A 23,532-nucleotide genomic window follows, 5' to 3' on the forward strand; every position below is an offset into this window, starting at 1 on the left:
AATCAGTCACGCTTATATCATATCCCTTAGTGAAAATCTTTCTTGGATCCGGTGTGAACGCGGGATATTTCATACACCAAGTTGCCCTTTTTATAGATCATTTTAGAGGTTTTCCTTGGATTATTCAATACTATCTTAGTTTTGTTAAAAAAACATTTGTCTACTACATGAAATTTAGGGGCAAAAAAAGTGCCTAGCGTACCTTATGAGATAATAGAGGGAAACCTTTCTCCCTCAGGATCCTTAAAAGTTGAACTGTACAAGATTTTAATTAATGTTAGTTAGACGAATTTCTATTTCAATAATGATAGGAACTGTGTCTCAGGGGTATTAAATCTTCATACTCCAACCTAGTAGCAGTGCAAGAAAAACCCTTTCTAAACTTTGCGTTCTTGTTGTTGGCCTCTGCCTCCACATCCACGGCAAATACTGCACAAACGGGTCTATGATCTGAAAATCTTGACTCCCCTCGAATATAAGATAATAGTTCAATACCCTCGCCTCGCCATAATATTCTATCACACCTGAAATTTACAATATATGTAAGGATCAAATATATTGTAAGTCCCAATTTAGAGGTATATACGTACACCAGTTGACTAAAGGTTATTGTTCAGGAAAATAATTTTTTCGAAGGAGTCTTTTTCTGGTGTTTGGTTACCAAATATTTTCCATCAAAATGGGGGAAAATGACTTCCCACCCATGGCCAGAAGTCATTTTCTGTAGAATTATCTTCACTTTAAACTTTTTATTACTTGATCCAGCTCCCACTTAGATACTAGTAATCTTTAACGCTCAAAAATTTCATCAAACCGAGTTGCTCATATGATTATTAATTTTTAATACAATTTTTTTCTAAAAGATATTTGACTAACCAATCATATATCAAAAAACATTTTAGAAGAAAATATTTTTCATGATAATTCCTTGAAAAATGACTTTCATCATACCAAACACACTCGTGTTATGTCCGTGTCTCATCTAGGTGAGAGGTTAATTTTTATTAATCCCTCCGTTTCAAATTAGATGATGTACTTTTGTTTTTAGTCTGTTCCAAAATAAACGACACATATCTAAATTTGAAAATAATTCAACTTTAAATTCTTCATTTTACCCTTAATGAGAAACTTTTATAACGACACAAATGTAATGGCCCCACAAATCTTTTACCCCTTGAGCTTTTAAGACCATAAGTTTCAAAAGTTTTCTTTTTTCCTTAAACTCCGTATCGAGTCAAACTATCTCATCTAAATTGAAACGGATAGAGTAATATATAGAACAATATGCACTAAGGTTAGCTTTTAGAGAGAGAGAGAGAGAGACCATGCAGGGGTTCGACGTTTCTTCTTTGATTTGGTAGTCTCTCCGGCATAGGAATCTGAATTATGAGAGTACTTATAAGTTGGGGCAAAGAAGATCTTGCCTTCATTCCACCCACTGAATACTCTTCCTGCTTCTCTCTCCACATTCAGCTGCCATCAACATATAATCAGCAGCAAATTAAATATGGATGATTTTGGATATATTAAAAGCTTAATAGTTCCTTCATTTCCTCTAGGGATAATAAGGATATTTAAATATTTAGCTCCGAAATCTTTAATGACCTAATCAAGTACATAATTCTTCAGTCAGGTTGACACCCTAAGATCTTGTAGGTCCAACATAATTTTCAATCAGTACTAGGTGTCCCGTTGACTTTATGTTATCAGAAAAATAAAAATTTCCCTTTTCCCAATAATAAGCACCACACAAATTAAAAAAAGAAAAAAAGGCACCAAACCTGATCCTTTTCCAGAAGAGAGTCCCAGTCATTATCCTCTAACAAAAGTCTTGTTTCCTCATAGCTCAAAGACACTCGGTAGTTCAAGTCTCCAAGCCATATCACACGGCTGAAAATTAAAATTTCAACTCTACATCATTATTTACTTTCATAGAAATGTGATCTTGAAAAAAAGGCCAAGTAAAAAGAGGTAAACAAAATTCCGTACTCTGAATTGATGTTTTGAATCTACTTACAGCTTTATATAACTTTTTGGATGCTCAAGATACTAAAACGGATTCAAAATTTAAGTATGATGGATCGACCTTTGAACTTTGTAATATTTAATTTTTTGTACTTTTTAAATTGTAGGTTTAAAATTTAATACCAGTGATTTTTCTAATATATATCTATGTCCGTGACAAAAATACATAAGTTCAATTTAAACAATCGAACAAAAGCTCCACCCGCCTCTAGTTTTACATACTAAACAAATATTTATTATTCTCTCCGTCCTAATTTAGGTGGCAGCGTTTTGCTTATCGATACTCAATTTTGACTAATCTCGAAGCTAAACTAGATTAGATTAATTTAATATTTTAAAATTAAAATTTAGTTATTCAAAAACTATAAATAAAAAAAAAAGCACTATAAATTACATTTTTTCCCATGTCAATATGATTAAAAATATATATTTTAAAATATTGATTAAAATTCGCATAGGTTGAATTTGGAAAAGCTAAAGATGCCACGTAAATTAGGATTAGGATCGAGAGAGTAAGTCTCTAGCTTGTAGTTATACGCAAATTAAAGTGTTATGATCGAAATGACCACTAGATAATAAAAAACTTACTCATGATCACTAATTTTCTCTGCCATTCGGCTGTCTGGAGTCGTACAAATTCTCGAAAATTGTATGCTTTTGAGAATCTCAGCAACATCAGCATTTCTTCTCAGCTCATCCCCTTCTTTCTCCCCAGAAGCCAAGTGACTGCACACAAAGCAAAAGCTCGTTCGATACAGTGACATGCTTATTGCTATACACCCCTGCATATATATTATATTATAATAATATAAATCACGTTCCATAAAAGTCAATGGAAAACTGATACACCAAAATTGAAAATGCTAGATTCAATATAAAACCAAATATAACTAGGCATATTCTTATTGTAAAGTTGATTTCTTTTATATATTTGTAATGGCAGTGACCACGCCAACTTGTGCTAATCTCGACTGTTTCACCGGATACCTCTTATCTCTCACCAATACATGTATCGGGTAACTTAATTTGGCCACCAAAAATGAAAAGTTGATAACAAGCAAATTTGGTACATGAAAAGTACTCCTTTCCATCACTTTCAATTATCATGTCTATTAAAACCTATCATATTCAATTTTTAATAAAAAGGAAGAATAGTCAAATATTAAAACATTCTTGAACCAACCTTGTTTCCAAGACAACCCATGATACCTCTTCCAAGAGAAGATATTCTGAGATGGCCAATATGATGTGCTAACTCTTTTCGTGCCCAAACTGAAAGGAAAATCCCCACCATTTGCTTACTCGCTATGAGATTATAACTCAAACCATTAGAAGAAGGAAATTCTGCAATTGATTGTAAATCTTCTTCACTCGAATCGCGATGATGGTTCAAGGGAGAACAAGAAGGATCACTCAGCTTTCTTTGACGCCTTGTTGTTGTTGACTCTAAAGGGCAATTACAGGTCTTGAGAATGGTACTATTAGCCCTTAAACTCTTGCTAAGGCTTTTAAGAGAATGTTTATGAAAAGAATTGGATTTTGAGTCCTTTGAATGTTTTGAATTATGGGAGCTTGAATCACAAGAATGGACTGATTCATGATATGATTTGTTTAATGCATGGCTTATGAGGGCTAACCATCTTGCTGCTGGCTCACTATCTTCACTCACTAATACATTTCCTGCATTTAATGGAACAATTTCTTGAAACCTGAAAATTAAAAGAAAAAACATTATCAATAAAAATAATCACATCTTGTTCGACAAAATTATTATGTATAGTTAATCATACCCCAATACATATACGTCTGCTGAACCTTCAACTTGCAAGAAATCTTCAAGATTAAGTCCATGATTAGGAGTTTTTCCTCCTACATTCCATGTCCCGGCAAAAACCCTAAACATTTCCAGCCACATATTCTAATGATAAAACCCTAAAAACAATTGACTTGAAAATCAAGAAAGTTTGATGTGATATGAATTAATCATACCTAATACTTTTAATCATAGTAGCAGGTGCGGTGGAATGATCAAATGTCGAAAGATTTAGGCCTTCAATCCGTGCACTATTATGCCTTTCTGAGAGTAGATAAGAAATTAGTCCCATGGTTGTGTGGTTTGGATTTTCTTTCAATATTCTTGAGTTTGAAACTAAAAGATATATAACCTTTTCAATGGGCAAAGTCCTTACAGGTCAATTCTATAATACGAAAACTACTTACACATTATGTTTAATTTTACAACTATATAATGAAAAGAAATAGCATTGCCAATAATCAATTATACACTTTAGTCTTCTGTTAGGTGAGCTACCAAAATACTATGCCAGAAGCTAAGCAGATGTTAGTCTTTTGGCTTGATGGTATACGTGGCTAACGCACATTACACAGTTTCTATCCCTAATTAACACGATTTTAATTAGAAATTTCATATTATTATTTTTCTCCCTATACGACATAAACCCGGTGATGTAATTAAAGGTTGGAGTCAAATGGCTACATTAGTTAGACTAAATGCACTATAGCTCAATAATGATAACCTTAATGGGATATGTCGAAGTAGTACCATAATACAGATTCAAAGGATAATATTATTTTATTCCCTCACATACGATGAAGATTAAAAAAGGTTCGTAGAATTATACAAATTCAATTAATATAGATGATTCATCAAAAGCACAAATATAAAACTTTACTAGATATGTTACTTTAAGATGAACATACAATGGATATATTTAAAGAATAGTACAATTCCATCATGCACTGGAAAAGTTCATAAAATTTAATTAATACCCATGCATTAAAAATTTTATTTGAAAAATAAGTCATGTTGCTGATGATAATTAATCCCTACCTGAGAAACTTCTCTTCACTGTAGCAGACGTTTCAAGAAAAGCTTTTCTCCTTGATATAATCTTCCAATCCATTTCTGCTCCCAAACCACCCAACCAAAAATTAAAAAAAATCCATTATCATATAAAATCAAAGAAAAAATATATACATTACTGCAAAAAAAATGGCAAAGGTAACTATTGAAAATCGAACCTTGATCATTGTTATCTGATTGTGTTAGATCCTCCTCAGAGCTTCCTATACTGCTTCTTTTGGAACTAAAGAGCTTTGGGATGATACACTTTTATTTTATAACATGAAAAAAAAATCAAAACTCTATTTTTCCAACAGATCAAGAAAATTAAAAAAAAACACTAGAAAAATAATAAATGTACCTTCTTTTTTTCACCCTTAACAGAATTGTCAGGGGTGGTGGCTGGGGAGCTGCTAGGGGAAGTGCTAGCGCCGCCGCCGGCGGTGGTGTTGACGGCGGCTGCCTTAATCATGTGGATGTTATCATCAGATTTACAACGCCTTGTTGGCGACGACATTCATGCATTCATTCACTTCAAATTGTAACGTTCGATTAAATATAGTTCCAAAATTGGGGTCAAGCCCCAGTTTTTCTTATGGATTAACAACTAATTAATTACGTTTAATTAATTAAATAAATCTACCAATGCACAAAACACCAAAGAAAACTCCAAGAAACTTTCTTGATTTCTTTCTTGTCTACCTAAATTTCTGTGTTCTTTTTGTTATGTGCTTTGTGTTTGACTTTTTATTTCCTTGAATTCTTTTTGTTATTATTATTATTACGATAATTAATTAAACTTTTTCTTCTTTTTTTTGCTTTTAGGGTTTCTCTTTTTTTCCATAAGTTTTTCTTTTGTTAATTTGTAGTTTTAATTTATTTTCTTAAAAAAAAATATCCAATGGAAAGAGAGTTTGCCGCCAAATCTTTCGGAGATTTTGGGGTAATTGGTGATTAAACAGTTAACATCAAGGGGAGTAATTTTCATTAGTGGTTACCCCCTGTTGACAGTTCATTATCAATATCTGTCCCCCCTAAATTTTATTTTTATGTCCCCCTTTGATTAATTAATGTATAGTTTAAGTACAAGATTGGTACTCCATGACCCCACTGAATAGGGAAGTGGAGATTGAGTAAACTAATTTGAGAGATGTGGTTTTAATCAAGTCGTTGCAATTAGTCAACAAGTGTGAATATCATGCAGTTTTATTTGGTGCACAAATCAAATTAATCAGTACCTGAGAATCTGTCTCCACAATTAATGAAAACAGATTATTTGTATAGCAAATGATGATACTTACTTGACACTTGTTATAATATATTATATTTTTCCTTTAGATTAATGAGCAATGCCTAGACCTTATGTTTAACGATAAATTTACAATGTCGTTTTCATTCTAAATCTTACACCTCTGCTTCAATATGCGAATATACAGTTGCATCACATAACTCATTTTTTCCTACTTTAATGTATTTCTTTAACCCACTTTGACATCTCATTTCTCCACCTGGCCAAAAGATAAACTCGAGTCGTTAATTATAAAATTGTTTTTTTAAGTGAATCCAACCATTATTCAAGCCGTAATATTAACACAAAATTACACAATGCCCATAGTAGCAGTATACGTACACCAATGAAAGACGTGCAGCGCTACATTTGGGATATTCACACTAGATTCAACTCAGAAAAAAAAAGGCCAAATACATTAACAGTCCCTCTAAGTTGGCATCAATTTTCATTTTGGCGTTTTAATCTCAGCTTTGTTCCATTTTGACACTCCAGTCCATTTAATATGTTTCGTTTCAACACAAAAGGCTGACTTGTCACATTGGGTGAGTTTCCTCACCTCGTAGGTGCATAAGGCTCTATTTTAAATGCCCAACCTCCTTCCCCATTATTTCTTTCATCTACACTCTCAAAATAATTCCTTGGTTGCTTTCGATCTCCATCTCCAGAAAGCTTTGAAGCTTTGCCTTATTTTAGTTCCTTGATTTCGTTAGTGTTTTTCTTTATTTATTAAAATCTATATCTTCATCTGACGCTTGAAGTTCCAAGCTTCAACAATGTTGGTGATATCTCTAGTGGGTTCAACATTGTCGTAGTTCAATTTATGGAATAGGCTAGTGTTAGGTCTTGTGTGCCTTTTATTATGTACCTTTTGCTGTACCTATTTTGGAAGAAATAAAACTGATTCTAGGTACCAATTATGTTCAGCTGCAATCGGTGGTTTCATCACCTAACTACGACAAGGGATTTTGGAAACGAGATTAGGATTTCATCACCTGCGACCAGAAATTTTGGGAACGAGATTAGGGTTTCATCACCTACGACTAAGGATTTTGGGAACGAGTTTAGTGTAGACGAGTTTATGACTTAAGGAAAATAGCGCGATTCTTATTTTACCCATATCCCATCTGGGTTATTAGTGTAGGGTTTCGGGTAGTTGGGTTAGACCCGTTTGACATGGACTAAAAACAGTTGGCTACATTTCATTGGATAGTTATTACATCTCAGAAGCGATTATACACACGCTCTTTACTTTTTATACCGTGTCAGTTTTTTGTGTTAAAATGAAACATATAAATGGGGTTGGAGTGCTAAAATGGAACAAGAAAATAAAAATTGATGCCAAGTTAAAGGGACTGTATATGTATTTGGCCAAAAGAAAAATATTAATAAAACCTCACGTGACAGTCTCTCTACTTCAATCTCTCTCTCTTTCTACATTAGAAAAGTAGTCTAAATATATTAAATAAGAAAAGAGATCCCCACCAATATCAGTATAAATGGGGCAGAAAAGTTGAGATTAGGCAGGCAAACTTGTTTCAGCTTAAGTAAATGGAATGGATTGTAGGAGGGGACGTAAAAACTAAAAGGTTTTTTTTTTCTTTTCTTTTCCAGAACAGGGTTGAAGCTACTTTCCTTGTTAGTTGGTAAGTACAAAGATGAATTTATGAAGACTCGATAACACATTAGCAAACAACTTGAAGTGAAAATGAATAGACAAGTCAATATTGAAGCAGATCAAAAGTCAACAAATAACAAAACGAGAAATACATTGCAAAACAATACCAATAGACATGTAGACAACAAACTCTCTAATGTAAGTATTAGAAGCTCTGGCTAAAGAAACATGAAAAAATGAATTGATAAAGTTCCTCAATTGAGGATAGTAATAATCAGCTAAGTAAATTACCCAAAAAAAAAATCAGCTAAGCAGAATCAGCTTTGGGTCTGGTCTCCACAAAAAGTGCTCAAATTATTGTCAGATCTTCACTGGCATACTCACTTGAACCACAAAGAGGGGCACAATGTGTGTCCAACTATTGATTGTTACATAAGGTAGCTGCAAAAAATGTCTTCCATCTTGGCTCCGCTTTCTCAGAATTATTGATGACAGAAAATGCCTCAACGAACTTCCAGCGACATGAGTCCATCCTAGATATTCTTCGGGGGCAAAAAGTTACAAAGACACTTCATCTAGCACTTCATCTAGCAGATTTTGCTTGTACAAGGCCAAGCTCTGCAGAAAGGGATATAAACTACATAAATTTTGACAGCTCTACAAGCTTCATGCATCATATCAGACGTGCATCTAGCAGAAAAGAGAAAAGCATTGATGATAAGGTAATGGTGTGACAGAAATGGTTGTTAAAGTGCATTAATGACAACATGAGATGCTGTCATCAAAATAATTCTCATTCCGGAAGGGAAAGTATGAATGTAGAGCAAGTGCCAGGATTGCACCTTTCATCAGAAACAACATACACGCTGCAGTAAGTACCCTTCCACCAATCACCAAAGGAATCATATAGTTCTACAGCCTTAAAAATGACACCTTTACCACTTTATTATACCCACGCCTGAAATCTACCGTAAGAGGAACTTGTCTAACACTAGTAGATTATCGTTGGGCACGCATAGTCCCTAAGTGGTCCTATAGCTTATGCAGCATGACTCGTCGAACACAAAATATGAGGCCTGTAGGCAAGTCCGTCACGTGGAATGCCAAATGGGAGGCCTATAATAAGTCTAGGAGAGGTCAACTTGGATATTCTATAAATGATTCATGCAGATCTTGCTGATCGTCTTGGATTTTGAATGTCGCCAAAGATCTGATAGGAAATTAAGCGCTTATTATAGACCCTTCTCTTCCAATGGAAACTACCTATACATCTTGTTTGGTACCAATTCAATCGTGTCCACTTTTTACTAGTTCTTAACTATTTTCACTTCGAACAGTAATCTCGAAAAATATTGGGACTCATTTCTGATTTTCTGCTTTTTCTTTTGATAAATTGTAGGGAAGGAGGGAGGGCCTTCTATCTTTTCACTAAGAAGAGATTTTTGTTCCTATAGGTGGAAACTAGAGACATAGATATTATGGAATTATATTTTAACAATCAAACAATATTATGGTAATATATAGTTACATGCCGTATCATCTGAAGCAATGTATCAACAATGACTTTTATGTTTGTCTTTTTCTCTTGATCATTTGCTACAAAATTCCTAAAAATCAAGATAAATATAATTCTTTTAATGAGCATAAAACAAGTATATTAAAGGTCATTTCACTTAACCAACTGCTCCATTCAGTACACAGAAGTCTCAATTTGCAACTCCCTACTCGCAGACCCTCCATTACCACCATGAGAAAAAGGAGAAAAACATTGATAATTTTGTTGTTAAAAGCTCACTTGAGGTAGGCTTAAACCTTGCAGCTAAGTGCAACTTAGGCGGCGCTTCAGTGCTCTCACTCTCAGGGCTCCCTTTAGTAGGGTCAGACTAAACAATGGATATAGCGAGCAAAGTGATATAGTCATTACCAATGGCGGAGGCAGGATTCCAGCTAAGCGGGTTGAAAAAAAGAAAAAATTTAAAAATTTAAAAGAGACTGTGGCCAGTGGGGAATTGAACCAGCAACCTTACAAAGGTTTTGAACCCCCTTGATCCCTTAACTATGCTTTTGGGTTGTATCAAGGGGATTCAAAATATAAAATATAGAGGTACACACCAAATTTTGCTTTATATGTACTGTGTAATTTTCCGGCGAAAGCGGTTGAACCCCTTCCGCACCCCTAAATCCGCCGCCCCTGGTCATTACTAAGAAACGTTATGAATGATTATCTGAGAGATTAAGAGTAACAAATTAAGAATATAGCATAAGAAAATCAGTCACTAAACGTAAATTAAATATTAAAGTTGCTTGTTTTGTATCTCAATTGGAAATTTTAAACTGAAAATAGATTTCGAACCTGATTGCTGTGGCTATTTTTTAAATCTTTTGTTGATATAATTGTTGTTATGTGTTTCATAGTTACCTTTTCATGAATTAACTTTTTGCCATTTAGGCTTTATTCACTAAAACCCACACTTCAATTGCGCTTTGCGCTTAGAGCCTTAGCAAACATTGTCTTTTTTCTTAACTCTTGTTGCCTTTGATAATATTCCGATTTTAGCGTTATGGTCAAGGAAGCACATCTTGATCTTCTATTTGAAACTTTCGTCATGCTATTGTGTCCTTGGCATCATAAACGTGGCATCTCAATAGGGTAATAACATAACGTCAGCTTAAACTGAACTTTCTATCAATTTACTAGTGTTTTTTTCAGTTTCACATCTGAAGTACTTCAGGATACAGAAATAAACGGAAGCTACCTACCAAAATGACATACATTTGTTAAGCAGAAAAGATATCTTACCTCTGTATAAGCATAAACTCCAGCCTCCATAGATCCCAAGGGACTTCCCTTCCTGATGAATTGATTCCCTTTGTATATGTAAAGCATTGGCACTCCAGTTGAGAGTTCTAAGTGGATGACCTGTTACCAAGAAGCTATTCAAACCCAACTAACATGCATGCATAGAAAAGGCATGGTACTAATGAGAAAAAATGACGATACTCATTACCTCCTCAGCAGTCAACTTATCAAGATACATTAGGATGGACCTCAATGAATTTGCATGAGCTACTACCATTACATTCTTTCCACCGGAAAGTTGGGGTTCAACCTGCAAGTAAATGCTCAATTATGAGAGGTCATGATCCCTGCATCAGTAGAAACTTGTCTCCTCTATATGCATTTATGCTTTTTATAAATCACAGCAGCTTACTTGCTCTTTGAAATAGGTAACAGCTCTTCGCAGGCACATTTCCAAGCTCTCACCGTTGGGTGGCTGAGCATCATAGCTTCGGCGCCATTTATAGACTTGCTCTTTCCCGCATCTTTCAGCTGTTTCCTGCTTATTATACCCTTGAAGTTCCCCGTACCTGTAAAATAACATCTTTTTGAAGCGGGGACGATATCATATTGGAATAACAACAAAATGAGAGCTGTGAAAGTACATTCTTTCATTCAGTTGCCATGCTTTAATAACAGGAACAGATTGCATCTCAGTGCCTTCACTATAAATTTGACTCCATAATTTGGCTTGTTCAGTCTCATTGTGTATAATAATGGGCACCTGGAATTCAAGTAGGATTAAGTGCTATATATTGTGGCCTTTTCTTGGATAATTTTAATATCTTTCTGCACATTATATTGGATATAAGAACAAAGAGCACGTAATCATTGGCATACCAACATTTCAGTAGTATGGAGACAATTTACACTACAACCAGGAGGGAGTCTCATTTCTTGAATCTCTATATCGTTCCAATTTTATTGGATGTCCCGAAGGGGCCTCATTTCTTGAATCTCATGGAAAGATTTAACGAAATACTGCAATAAAGACATTTTTATTTATTTATTTATTTATTTATTTATTTATTTATTTATTTCCTGAAGTGTTTATTATAGATACTAAATCTTGTTTTACCGCCATCCATATAGCTTGCAACATGAGAAAAAAACCGAGAAAGAAACATTAAGCCATGCATAACTAAGAAAAAGACTTTTTAAAAAAGGATAACAATATCCAGGAAGTAGGAAGAACATTTCCTGGAACCAGCCAATAGTATTACTATTTGTTTATGAAGTCTAGCATACTCTTATTTCACATTGCTAATTCGAGCTGTATCCTCATGGATTCTGATTTCTGAATCAGAAATATTAACATGAACTAGGTTAAATGATTCAAAACAATTAGCAAAACAAATGTAGCAATTGAAGGGGAACTTCCTCCAAAATGGCTCACCATGAAAATGATCCGTTTTGGCATACATATTATAGATCCTAAGGGGACTTGACATAGCATAAGAACAGACACCATGACGACAGCAGTAATGGTCCAACTGTACGGGAAGTTTCAATCTAAAAGCTAAATTCAAGATTTTTGTGTATCTTTACCGTAAGTCATTACAAAGAATTGCATTAGTTAGCAGGACCATGCTTCAAAAAGACAAGTTGTTTAAAAGACCAAAATGCAGAAGTACCTTCTTGCAGTGATGCTCTGTTAGAGCAAGCATAGCCGTCATCTGAGAACGAATCAACGCAGAGATGTAGACGACATCAATGGGTAGGTGTCTGATTCTCTTACCGGCTTCTATTGCTTCTTCTACTCCTTTATTGGTGAGTGGCACATCTACACAACCAGTGAATAGGTTCTTCTCATTCCACATCGATTCTCCATGCCGTATTAAGATCAAATATGATTCAGCTGCAGGGAATAAAGCCTTAAATAGGAGAACAAGATCACGAACTAGAATGCAGATACCACACAATAAATAACGAATCCACTCACTTTTTGATAGATGATAACTGAAACTGAAAGAAGTCAAGAACTATTGGAGAGGAATGTACTCACGTACTGATCTCTGTGAATCTTTGATACTTGACAATGAGGAGAAAATTGGCTTAATAGCACATAAAGATGAATTTGGTGAATGCCCTTTGCATTTTACAGACTGCCTCAAATTGCAACTTTCTTTTATCAAAACTGGTTTCATTTTAAGACCCCCAAATGAAGATGTGACCAAGAAGTTCCTAAAGCGCTCATTGGAAACACAAGTGCTGCAACTTATGAAGTGTATTGCTTGGTGATAAGCAGCAGCAACCATATTGACTTTTTGCAGTTATCCCGACTAAGCATCACAAAAGGAAAATGAATAGACATACTCAGTGTCCAGCTAAATTTCAGAAACAAAGCAAGTAACTGCATTTCATACATACTCGGATGAGCTAATGAACCATTTTAAAAGGGGAAATTATGACAAGTTTATGATCAACTAGTAAAATAATTTCATGGATAGTTACACTAGAATTGTGTTATCATACATCCTATCAAGTTGATCACACATGTTCATAGTCATGTAACTAAGAACATGAAGAAAAATCTTCCAAATCGAGAATGTGGTCAAATAAATACATAAGCAGAACTTTAAACAGATGCATTTAAATAGCTCAAATACATAAAAGCGATACAAAAGAAAAAGAATCTTGATTACATATATGAGTTAACAAAAAGGGGATGATACGATCAAACTGCACCTTTCAAGTACTGTGTAAAGCACTTGGAATTAAAAGAATGCAAATACAAAGAAGATCATACATGTGAACGCGGAGATCTCAAAGACCGGCTGCCGGAGGTCGCTGTCATAACAGTTAGTTGCGACGTCGTTTCATGCCTCAAGGGACTCGTCACAGTAAGTTGCTCGTGTTCAACTTCGGCTTGCTTCATTTGGGCCTTTGTCCATGGGCCGTTTACATGATTTTGTTAAGATTTACAGCCACCTTCGTTGTTTTATTTAGGGTCATATTCCCAAAAGGTTTGTAGTATAATCTATGTATACCGGTTAAGAATGTAGAAATTACACTAGGTAGTCATTCTAAAGGGCTGCTATTCAGGAATTAGCCAGTGCGTCCTGAATTTTAATTTTTCAAGACAAAAATGTCCTGAGTTGTCCTGAAATTAAGATTTATAGTTTAAAATTTCAGGACAAAATAAATACTGGTTAATCTTTAAATAGCAGCATTGAGAATGTCTATCTGTGCACTTGCCCCGTTAAGAAAAGTAAATAGTGAATCAAGTGGACTATTTATATAAAGATCCCTTATGATAATTCCATAATCTTTCTTCCATTAAATATTTCTATTTAGTAATCCTACCATAGTCCCAATGGTGTCGTCATTTTGTTACATTTTAAAGTTAGCACCATGTTTTGCTTTTTGGCACAAATATTACTTGTTGATTAAATTTATAGCATCCCTTAGGAACTGAAAATGACAGACCAAAATTCTTGGTGCCAGTTGGTGCTAAAGCTACGTACCATCTTCCAAAGAGATAAAAACTTACCCGCATCCTATGTTTACACATGATCATCTTAATTTACTATGGACAAATCATAAATTACGATAAGAATATTAACTATGGTAAAATGATAGAGTGTAGATGAAGATGTGTCATGTATTCATTTAATTGGTATATAAACTCTTGGCGCCGTATTATGAAGCAGATTGTACGCTAGTAAGGCGAAAGCAATTAGGACAATAAGCAAGATATATATGCCCCTCTTAATTTTACAGGTTTTAAGACCAAGACAAGGTGTTTAATGTAACTCAAACTCTTCATCTCAGCTCAAAATGGTTGAAAATTTAGTCGTGGTAGAGAGTTCAGCTCTATTTTTCCTTTTTCCTTACTACTTTGCTTCTTTGCTTCTTATTGCAAGTTATCCTTGATACCAATATGAATTCCACAAGTAATATCATGTAACTTATGGAACCAGATATCATTATGCCCTTTAGGGTTCTTACAAGGTAATATGTTAGTAAGGCACAAACAAGTAAAAACTGAGGAATTTACCATGGTAAAATTATATATTAATGCAAGAATGTATATTAATTGACTGTAGTTTAATAATAAGAATGTATGTAAAAACATGTATTGTACATTCATAGGATTAGTATAGATGCAGATAAGTTTTAACTCACAAACACTCCCACTCCCTAGAATGACACCAATCAAGGCTTTTTCCCCCTTGACCCACGTCCACTATAGGCACTTCAACAGGAAGGATGTGAATGGAAATGATCTGTGGGGCAAAGATTTCACTGGAAAAAACAATTATTGGAGAGATCAGAAGCAACAATTTTAATCCTTTATTTAAAACTAACTTGAAGTGTAAGATCATGTAGTAACAATTTTAATGAGCCATTAAAATTTAACTCAAAGACTAAAAAACAACATAACACTTAGAAGTTGAACATCCAGATACAATAACAAAGATATAAGTATGAAGTTTGATGCCTAAAGCATCATCATCAACATCATAAGAATAAATAAGCTCTAAACATCAAACAAAAGATTCATAGTAAGAAGTCATTTGTTGATGTTCCTTCAATATTGGTCCTCGGTCAATTGGTATTGCTGGAGGATCTGAGTGCAGGATTTAAGAGGCTCATCAGAGAGGAAACCCATGTTGTTGGCGTAACGGACATCAGAGGACATGCCATTGTTGCGGGTAAGGATGACACGGGCACGGTCACGGCCACCATTGGGTTTGCCACATCTTTTATCAGAGCTCTCGACGAGCACAACATCGCAAACATCGTCTCCACAGTCACGGTTTACCAAGATGTTGTATTCACCCTGTGAGTTGGTCACACCATCAATTGTGTATGTGATTTCGTTGGTCACCCTGTGTCTGCACTCAATTTTAACCTTGGATCCTGTCCAACATAGGCACAATTTATCAAACTATAATTCGAATGTCGATTCCATAGCTTATTTAAAATAGATCATTTTCTTGAGCATTTGGTATAAAAGTGTGATAAGAATCTGAACAATCAATCTAAAATCTTAAGACAGGGGTGGAGTAATTAAGGGCCATTTAGACTCTTTCGTAAACTCTTGAGTTAACCTACGAGGAATAAGGAGTCGTTTGATATGAGGTATAAGGTGGGATAAGATGTAGGATTAAATTTATACCTTGTTTGATTGGAGGTATAAATTTATCATGTGATAAATTTATACCTCCAATCAAACAAGGTATAAATTTAATCTCAGACGTAATCCAGGATATCTCATCTTATCCCACCTTATCCATTCAAATGTGGGATTACTTTATCCCATCCCTCATGTGGTATAAATTAATTCTTAGATTATAATCCCGTGATAATTTAGTCCACGTATCAAACGACCCCTGAGTGTAGCAATATCTAAACTATTGATTGGGAACATCAACATGTTGAAGTTCCCAACTAGGCAAATAAACAACAGCGTAACAAGTGCAATCCCAGGGTCTGGAGAGTATAATGTGTACGTAGACCTTACACTTGCACTACCGTTGTGAAAGTAGAGAGGCTGTTTCTAATAGAAAAAATTCGGCACAAATTAGGCAACTAAGCACATACTACAATTTGCGCAGGCATAGGCAATTGAAATATAGATATAGCTACAAAACAAGCTAATGTGGCAAGAAATTAACATTCCTTCAAACATTAACTCAAGAAATTTTTAACTAGAACAAGATCAACAGCACAAGGACATGAACTCTTCCTATTGTTTCTTCAACTGTTTCTTAGTAAATAAATACTACCTCCGTTTCAATTTATGAGAAAATATTTAACTGGGAACTGAGTGTAAGAAAATATAGAAACTTTTGAACTTGTGGTATAAAACGAGAGGCGTATATTTTGTGTAGCTATAAATCCTTCAATTAAGCAAATTATTTCTAAATATAAAAAGAATTTATTCTTTTTGGCACGGATAAATTGAAACGGAGGGAGTATAATATCACCTGGTAGTAGATCTATACACTAGATCTGCAAATGGGAAGTCAGGAAATCACAGAAAAGACAGAAACTTGAACAGATCTTGAAAGTGGGAATAATCAAACCAAGAATAGGGAAAAAATGCAGAATGATTAAGAAAAGGGGGGTTTAATATTTACCAGCGAGATACTTGGTAGCTTCGGTCTCAAAGCCACAGCGGCAAGTGTCACAATAACATTTACCCTTAACAAGGAAAGGGGAAGTGGCAGCTGCCAAAGAAGCAAAGAGTAAACAAAGAGCAACGAATGCAACTAATCTTGCCATTTTTGGAACACCTAAGAAATTTCTCTAACTTTGCTTCTTCTTCTTCTTGTTGAAGTTGTAATGAGATAAAATTAAGGAAAAGAGAGGAAAGTGGGAAGTGAATATAATGGAGAAAGGCGTCGGTGGATGGGCTGGCAAAGAGAAGTAAAGTCACATGGGGGCATGAGCATCAAATGAATTTGAACAATAAAGAAAAGCAACAAAACAAAAGCGCGTCTTACGCCAATCTATTCTTTATTTCTCAACTTGCATTGCTATTCAATTCAATGCTTTCATTAATTTCGGTCCGTGGGTTCCACCTGCCCCCCTTCTCCTTACGCGGAGATCTGTACTTCAGTTTTTGAGTTACTTTTACTCTTCTGCTCCAAAAAACAAAAACCAAACCGAAAATCGAATTAAATCGACTAAAAAAATCAATACTTTTTAGGTTTAGTTTGATTTTGGTTTTAAATTTTAAAAATCGATCAAATTTAATTTGGTTTGATTTTAATAAAAAAATAATCGAAAAAATCGAATCAAACCGACTATAAAAGTAGCTATATAAATTTATTATTACATATATATATATATATATATATATATATATATATATATATATATATATATATATATATATATATATATATATATATATATATGTGTGTATGTATATTTTTATATAAAATTTCTGAAATTTTATGGTACATATTAGTCATTTGTATTTTTAGTCTAGTTCTTTGCTATTATAATAATCTAATTCTTTGCCTTCTAGTTTGAATGGTAATTTTCTTTTGCTAAGTACAAGAATTTATTTCATGTTAAAAATAATCGATTTTTAATTGAGTACTTAAATTATTCATCACTATTTGAGTCAATTATCATCAATATATCTTGTTAAATGATAGATTTCTCAAAGAGCAATTAGTTTGATAGTGTTATGTTGAAAATGTAGTCGCCGAAATATGCGTTTGGTAGTGTATGTCTCATATTTAAGAAAAAACCGATAAAGAACCGAAAACCCGAAAAACCGACAAAAAACGAATTGATAAAAAACTGACTTAATTAGTTTGGTTTGGTTCCAATATTTGAAAAACTGACTTACTTGGTTTGGTTTCTTTTTAGGGGAAAACCGACTCAAACCGAACCATGAACACCCCTAACTACTAGTGTTATTTCCTTGTTATTTTTCATTTAAGTTTACTTAACTACTGGTGAGTTTTCTTTTATCTCATCTGGTGTCCGATACCTGTATTAGGACCCGACTAAATTTGGATTCGCGTCGGAGAGTCCCCTGTTGGTGGGTAAAGCGCTCCCTAACAAAGGCGACTCCATACACAGGGCTCGAACCCAAAATCTCTGATTAAAGACGAAGGGGTATTTATCACTTCACTACAACCTTGTTGGTAACTGACGGCTAGTTGAGATAGTGTTAGCTACTTATTGATAAATTTTAGTAGTACTACTTCTTTGAAGAGATCTATTAATTTTTTTTATCCTATATCCTACCCTCCTCATATCTCACTCGTAAAAATTTTACTGGATTAGTTGTTGTTGTTGTTGTAAAGTAGAAATGATACCAATAGATTTCATTAAGAAACTTTATTTAAAATAGCACTGTTGTAATTTTAGAACTATATTTTTTGTTAATAGTGAAAAATGTAAAATAGAATGCAAAACCAAAAAACGACAATTTTCTCTTATGAGTCTTTCAAATTATTGACAAGATAAATAAGAGTTAAGTTTATATTGATTATAAATATACTTGCATGGTTAATGTATTCTGCATTATTCAATTTACTTTCCAAGAAGATGGGTGTAGATTTGAAGAAGTATTCCGCAACAGCCCCTCCCCCACCCCAAATGAAAACCAACAAAGCAATAGGGTAAAAATAGGTATAGGGCCCACCAATTTCTTTTTATTGATCTTTTAAAAAATAATTCTTTTTTGGTAGCGTAGATAGTTAGTACTTGCCAGATTGGCCGCTATAATCATTCAAAATTATGATGCAGACCCCACATTTATGTAATTTCGGATGCTTCCTTACAAAAAAAAAAGGAATTTAAAACCAAAAGGAGAACTTTCCCTTACTCATTCTTTGACACTTGACAGACATGAATTTGATGAGAAAGAGACTACAAAAAACAACCAATTAAACAAGTGAATTGGATTTTTATGTGTGTGTTTGGGGGTTCTAAGCAGGCATTTGGACATAAAAATTGTAATTTTTGAAACAAAATAGTATTTGAAGTTAAATTAAAAAATGGTATTTGGAATTTGAAATTATGTTTCACTTGAAAAAATATTGCAGTTTTGTGAATGGGAAAAAAAATTCTTAAAATTTTGAAAAAGTGGTAAAAAATACTTTTTGGTTTTTTGAAAAAATCTTTCAAAAAAATTTCAAAATTACTAAATTTCATGGACAAACATATTTTTCAAACTTTTTTTTGAAGAAAAGGAAACACTTAACTGGGCCTAAATTTACGGATTAACACTTAGCGATACAACTTAGCGGTACAGTCAAACCTCTCTATAACAGTCTCGTTTGTTCCGAATATTTTTGAATATTATAGCAAAGTGTTGTTATAGAGGACATATATTATAACATAACATAAAAAATAGTTTCGAAAAAGTTTGGTTTTTATAGTGAAGTGTTGACACATAAATGAATTTTTTAGCTGGTCGATGTTTCTGTTGAGATTTTGTTTTTAAGATGAAATATTCTTAAAATGAGGGTGAATGGGAAATGGAGGGAAAATAAAATTTTGAGTAAAATTTTAAGTTTTCCCCTCTTGATAATGAGACATTGTCCCATATTGGAAGAGGAAGATATTTTTGGTGGGTATATATATAATTGCTCTTCTTGTAGCTCTTAAAGAGTTAAGAAGAAAGCAAGCCTCGCGCCGTCGTCGTCGTCGCTCGCTCGGCTTCGGCTTCGGCTTCGGCTTCGGCTTCGGCTTCGGATATAAGACTGAAGATGCCGGGATGAAGAAATTCGTTGCCGCAAAATTTCTGGACTACAAAATGATAGATAGCAAGTCTGTTATTACTCAAGTCCAGGAATTGCAAGTGATTATTCATGATCTACTTGCTGAAGGTCTTGTAATCAACGAAGCATTCCAAGTAGCAGCAATGATTGAGAAGTTGCCTCCATTGTGGAAGGACTTCAAAAATTATTTGAAACACAAACGAAAGGAAATGTCCCTTGAAGATCTCATTGTTCGGTTGAGAATCGAAGAGGACAATAAAGCTGCTGAAAGGAGAGGCCGTGGAAATTCAACAATAATGGGAGCAAATATTGTTGAAGCTAACAAAAAGAGGAAGAAGGCTTCTGGTCCGAAATACAACCCAAGCAAGAAGCGGTTCAGTGGAAACTGCTACAACTGTGGGAAAACCGGACACAAATCTACGGAGTGTCGTGCTCCGAAGAAAGACAAGAAAAGGGGTCAAGCAAACATGGTAGTAAACCATGATGATGTTGATAACTTGTGTGCCATGCTCTCTGAATGTAACTTGGTGGGAAATCCTAAACTGTGGTGGTTTGATTCAGGAGCCACTCGCCATGTTTGTGCAGTTAGAGAGGCTTTTGCTACCTATGCTCTTGCTGAACCCGGAGAGACAGTTTATATGGGAAATGCTTCAACAGCAAAAGTTGAAGGATATGGAAAGATATTTCTGAAAATGACTTCTGGCAAGGTCATGACTTTGAACAATATCTTTCATGTTCCCGAAATGAGAAAGAATTTAGTCTCTGCTGGACTTCTTGTTAAGTACGGTTTTAAGTGCGTTTTTGTGTCAAACAAGGTTGTAATTAGTAAGAATGAAATATTTGTAGGAAAAGGTTACCTCACCGAGGGCCTTTTCAACCTAAATGTAATGGTTGTGGAAAATAATAATAATATTTCAGCTTCTTCTTACTTACTTGAGTCAAATAATTTATGGCATATACGTTTGGGTCATGTCAATTATAAAACCTTGCGAAAAATGATTAACTTGGAAGTACTGCCCAAGTTTGAATGCGAAAATCAAAATGTCAAACATGTGTGGAATCTAAGTATGTTAAACATCCTTATAAGTCAGTTGAAAGGAATTTAAATTCTTTAGACTTAATTCACACAGATATTTGTGATATAAAGTCAATACCATCTCGCGGTGGAAAGAAGTATTTCATAACTTTTATTGATGATGGTACTCGATATTGCTATATTTACTTACTGAATAGTAAAGATGAAGCAATAGACGCATTCAGGCAATACAAAAATGAAGTTGAAACGCAACTTAACAAGAAAGTAAAAATGATAAGAAGTGATAGGTGGGTGAATATGAATCTCCTTTTGAAAAAATATGTTTAGAATATGGAATTATTCATCAAACAACAGCCCTTACACGCCCCAATCTAATGGGATTGCGGAAAGAAAGAATCGCACATTAAAGGAGATGATGAATGCGTTGTTGATAAGTTCTGGTTTGCCACAGAACTTGTGGGGGAAGCCATTCTTACGGCTAATCGAATATTAAATCGAGTGCCCCATAGCAAAACACAATCCATTCCATATGAAAAATGGAAAGGAAGGAAGCCCAACTTGAATTACTTTAAAGTGTGGGGGTGTTTGGCAAAAGTGCAAGTTCCTAAACCCAAAAGGGTAAAGATAGGACCGAAAACCGTTGATTGTGTTTTCATAGGATATGCGACAAATAGTAAAGCATATCGATTTCTGGTTCATAAATCAGAAAATCCCGACATTCATAATAATACGGTTATAGAATCAGATAATGCTGAGTTTTTTGAAAATATATATCCGTATAAAAAGGAATGTGAGTCGTTTGGTGAAGGATCTAAACGACCTCGGGAAGAAACAAAAGAAAGTACATGTAATCAGGAGAATCCAAGACGTAGTAAACGTCAAAGAACGTCTACTTCATTTGGACCAGATTTTGTGACTTTCTTATTGGAGAATGAGCCTCAAACATTTAAAGAAGCTATGACTTCTTCGGAATCATTGTTTTGGAAAGAGGCAGTCAATAGTGAAATAGAATCCATATTGAACAACCATACATGGGAATTGGTTGATCTTCCTCCTGGAAATAAACCTTTGGGTTCTAAATGGATTTTTAAGAGAAAAATCAAAGATGATGGCACTATTGATAAATTCAAGGCAAGGCTCATAGTTAAAGGGTATAGACAACGAGAAGGTCTAGACTACTTTGATACATACTCTCCAGTTACAAGAATTACGTCCATACGAATGTTAGTAGCATTAGCTGCAGTGTATGGTCTTGAAATTCATCAAATGGATGTTAAGACTGCCTTCTTGAATGGAGAGTTGGAGGGAGAAATTTACATGGAACAACCTGAAGGGTTTGTGGTTCTAGGTAAAGAAAAGAAGGTATGTAGACTTGTTAAGTCTCTTTACGGACTAAAACAAGCACCCAAACAATGGCATGCGAAATTTGACCAAACAATGTTGTCAAATGGTTTTAAGATAAATGAATGTGATAAATGTGTGTAGATTAAAAATGTTCCAAATCACATAGTCATTGTTTGCTTATATGTGGATGATATGCTGATAATGAGTAATGACATTGCCAACATAAATGCTACTAAGTGTATGCTCAATAGCAAGTTTGATATGAAAGACTTGGGAGTTGCTGATTTAATTCTGGGAATTAAGATCCATAAGACTCCTCAAGGTCTGGCATTGTCACAATCTCATTATATTAAGACGGTACTTGAAAAATTCAAGCACTTGAGCTTTAAAGTTGCAAAGACTCCAATTGACGTGAATCTTGCATTAGCAAAGAACAAAGGCCAAAGCATATCACAATTGGATTATGCTCGTGTGTTGGGATGTTTAATGTATATCATGAATTGTACACGACCAGATATAGCTTGTGCTATAAGTAAACTGAGTCGATATACGAGCAATCCAAGCCAATCTCATTGGATGGCAATGAAACGAGTTTTGGGATATTTAGAACATACCCAGAACTCTGAATTGCACTACAGTAATTTCCCTGCGGTGATTGAGGGATACTGTGATGCAAATTGGATCACCAGTTCAACTGATTCTAAGTCCACGAGTGGATATGTATTCACTATTGGTGGAGGAGCGGTATCTTGGAAGTCGTCCAAACAAACATGTATTGCCCGCTCTACAATGGAGGCTGAATTCATAGCCTTAGATAAAGCCGGTGAAGAAGCTGAATGGCTCCGGAATTTCTTGGAAGACATTCCATTTTGGCCCAAACCGTTGGCACCAATATGCATACATTGTGATAGTCAAGCGACAATTGGAAGGGCTGGGAGCGTTATGTATAACGGTAAATCTCGTCATATACGACGAAGACATAAAACCATTGCGCAATTACTCTCTAGAGGAATTATCACGATTGACTATGTAAAGTTAAGTGATAATGTGTCAGATCCACTTACAAAAGGCCTAACTAGAGAGGTAGTTGAGAAATCATCAATGGGAATGGGACTATGGCCGAGAACAAGTCATTGTGGCGGTAACTCTACCTAGAAGACTGGAGATCCCAAGATCTAGGTTCAAGGAGATCAAACAAAGTCATTAATGACGGTTCAACATTGTCAAATAAAATTTTAGTCCGTTCTCGTGATGAGACAATGTTCAGTACCAAGGATAAAGCATTAAGGCTTTTTAATGATTTCTAAATTTGATACGGG

At 34.6% G+C, this 23,532-nt stretch overlaps 3 protein-coding genes across 11 annotated transcripts; all 3 read right to left on the reverse strand.

Moving 5' to 3' along the window:
* Nucleotides 1-173: 173 nt before the first annotated feature.
* On the reverse strand, nucleotides 174-5,737 carry LOC104113686 (type I inositol polyphosphate 5-phosphatase 5). Of its 3 annotated transcripts, none has more exons than XM_070175190.1 (10): nucleotides 5,250-5,737; nucleotides 5,068-5,155; nucleotides 4,877-4,951; nucleotides 4,015-4,102; nucleotides 3,816-3,920; nucleotides 3,209-3,734; nucleotides 2,614-2,807; nucleotides 1,782-1,890; nucleotides 1,325-1,473; nucleotides 174-429 (listed from the first exon to the last, which is right to left on the reverse strand). In XM_070175190.1, the coding sequence occupies exons 1-10, from the start codon at nucleotides 5,403-5,405 to the stop codon at nucleotides 378-380; spliced, it is 1,542 nt and encodes a 513-aa protein (XP_070031291.1). In that variant the 5' UTR covers nucleotides 5,406-5,737; the 3' UTR covers nucleotides 174-377. The 3 variants fall into 3 exon arrangements, with proteins under 3 accessions (XP_070031291.1, XP_009622226.1, XP_009622227.1); XM_009623931.4 differs by having other exon boundaries at nucleotides 174-524; nucleotides 5,250-5,736; XM_009623932.3 differs by lacking the exons at nucleotides 5,068-5,155; nucleotides 5,250-5,737 and having other exon boundaries at nucleotides 174-524; nucleotides 4,015-4,098; nucleotides 4,877-4,923.
* Nucleotides 5,738-7,879: 2,142 nt separating this feature from the next.
* On the reverse strand, nucleotides 7,880-13,531 carry LOC104113685 (2,3-bisphosphoglycerate-dependent phosphoglycerate mutase 1-like). 7 transcript variants are annotated; one of them, XM_009623928.4, is made up of 8 exons: nucleotides 13,383-13,531; nucleotides 12,639-12,915; nucleotides 12,268-12,491; nucleotides 11,239-11,357; nucleotides 11,007-11,163; nucleotides 10,803-10,904; nucleotides 10,595-10,714; nucleotides 7,880-8,412 (listed from the first exon to the last, which is right to left on the reverse strand). In XM_009623928.4, exons 2-8 carry the CDS (start codon nucleotides 12,889-12,891, stop codon nucleotides 8,353-8,355), a joined length of 1,035 nt encoding a protein of 344 aa, XP_009622223.1. In that variant the 5' UTR covers nucleotides 12,892-12,915; nucleotides 13,383-13,531; the 3' UTR covers nucleotides 7,880-8,352. The 7 variants fall into 7 exon arrangements, with proteins under 7 accessions (XP_009622223.1, XP_009622222.1, XP_009622220.1 ...); XM_009623927.4 differs by having other exon boundaries at nucleotides 13,322-13,417; XM_009623925.4 differs by lacking the exon at nucleotides 13,383-13,531 and adding an exon at nucleotides 13,279-13,372.
* A 1,473-nt stretch (nucleotides 13,532-15,004) lies between these two features.
* On the reverse strand, nucleotides 15,005-17,110 carry LOC104113684 (pollen-specific protein C13-like). The gene is made up of 2 exons (XM_009623923.4): nucleotides 16,723-17,110; nucleotides 15,005-15,499 (listed from the first exon to the last, which is right to left on the reverse strand). The coding sequence occupies exons 1-2, from the start codon at nucleotides 16,865-16,867 to the stop codon at nucleotides 15,168-15,170; spliced, it is 477 nt and encodes a 158-aa protein (XP_009622218.1). The 5' UTR covers nucleotides 16,868-17,110; the 3' UTR covers nucleotides 15,005-15,167.
* Nucleotides 17,111-23,532: the final 6,422 nt, after the last annotated feature.

This window comes from Nicotiana tomentosiformis, chromosome 5 (assembly GCF_000390325.3).
Source record: "Nicotiana tomentosiformis chromosome 5, ASM39032v3, whole genome shotgun sequence".
Lineage (NCBI taxonomy): Eukaryota > Viridiplantae > Streptophyta > Magnoliopsida > Solanales > Solanaceae > Nicotiana > Nicotiana tomentosiformis.

Bases quoted from the DNA above. Each gene is read 5' to 3' on its own strand.
- LOC104113686 (XM_009623931.4), bottom strand. From the start codon at position 5,405: ATGTCGTCGCCAACAAGGCGTTGTAAATCTGATGATAACATCCACATG. The intron at 2,808-3,208 runs GTTGGTTCAAGA...ATATATATGCAG, and splicing joins TGGGTTGTCTTGGAAACAAG to GGGTGTATAGCAATAAGCAT. The intron at 1,891-2,613 runs GTAAGTTTTTTA...TTTAATTTTCAG, and splicing joins GAGAAAATTAGTGATCATGA to CCGTGTGATATGGCTTGGAG.
- LOC104113685 (XM_009623928.4), bottom strand. From the start codon at position 12,891: ATGGTTGCTGCTGCTTATCACCAAGCAATACACTTCATAAGTTGCAGC. The intron at 12,492-12,638 runs GTGAGTACATTC...TATTCCCTGCAG, and splicing joins AGATTCACAGAGATCAGTAC to CTGAATCATATTTGATCTTA. The intron at 8,413-10,594 runs GTAAGATATCTT...CCCTTTCTGCAG, and splicing joins GAGTTTATGCTTATACAGAG to AGCTTGGCCTTGTACAAGCA.
- LOC104113684 (XM_009623923.4), bottom strand. From the start codon at position 16,867: ATGGCAAGATTAGTTGCATTCGTTGCTCTTTGTTTACTCTTTGCTTCT. The intron at 15,500-16,722 runs GTAAATATTAAA...TATGTTGGACAG, and splicing joins AGCTACCAAGTATCTCGCTG to GATCCAAGGTTAAAATTGAG.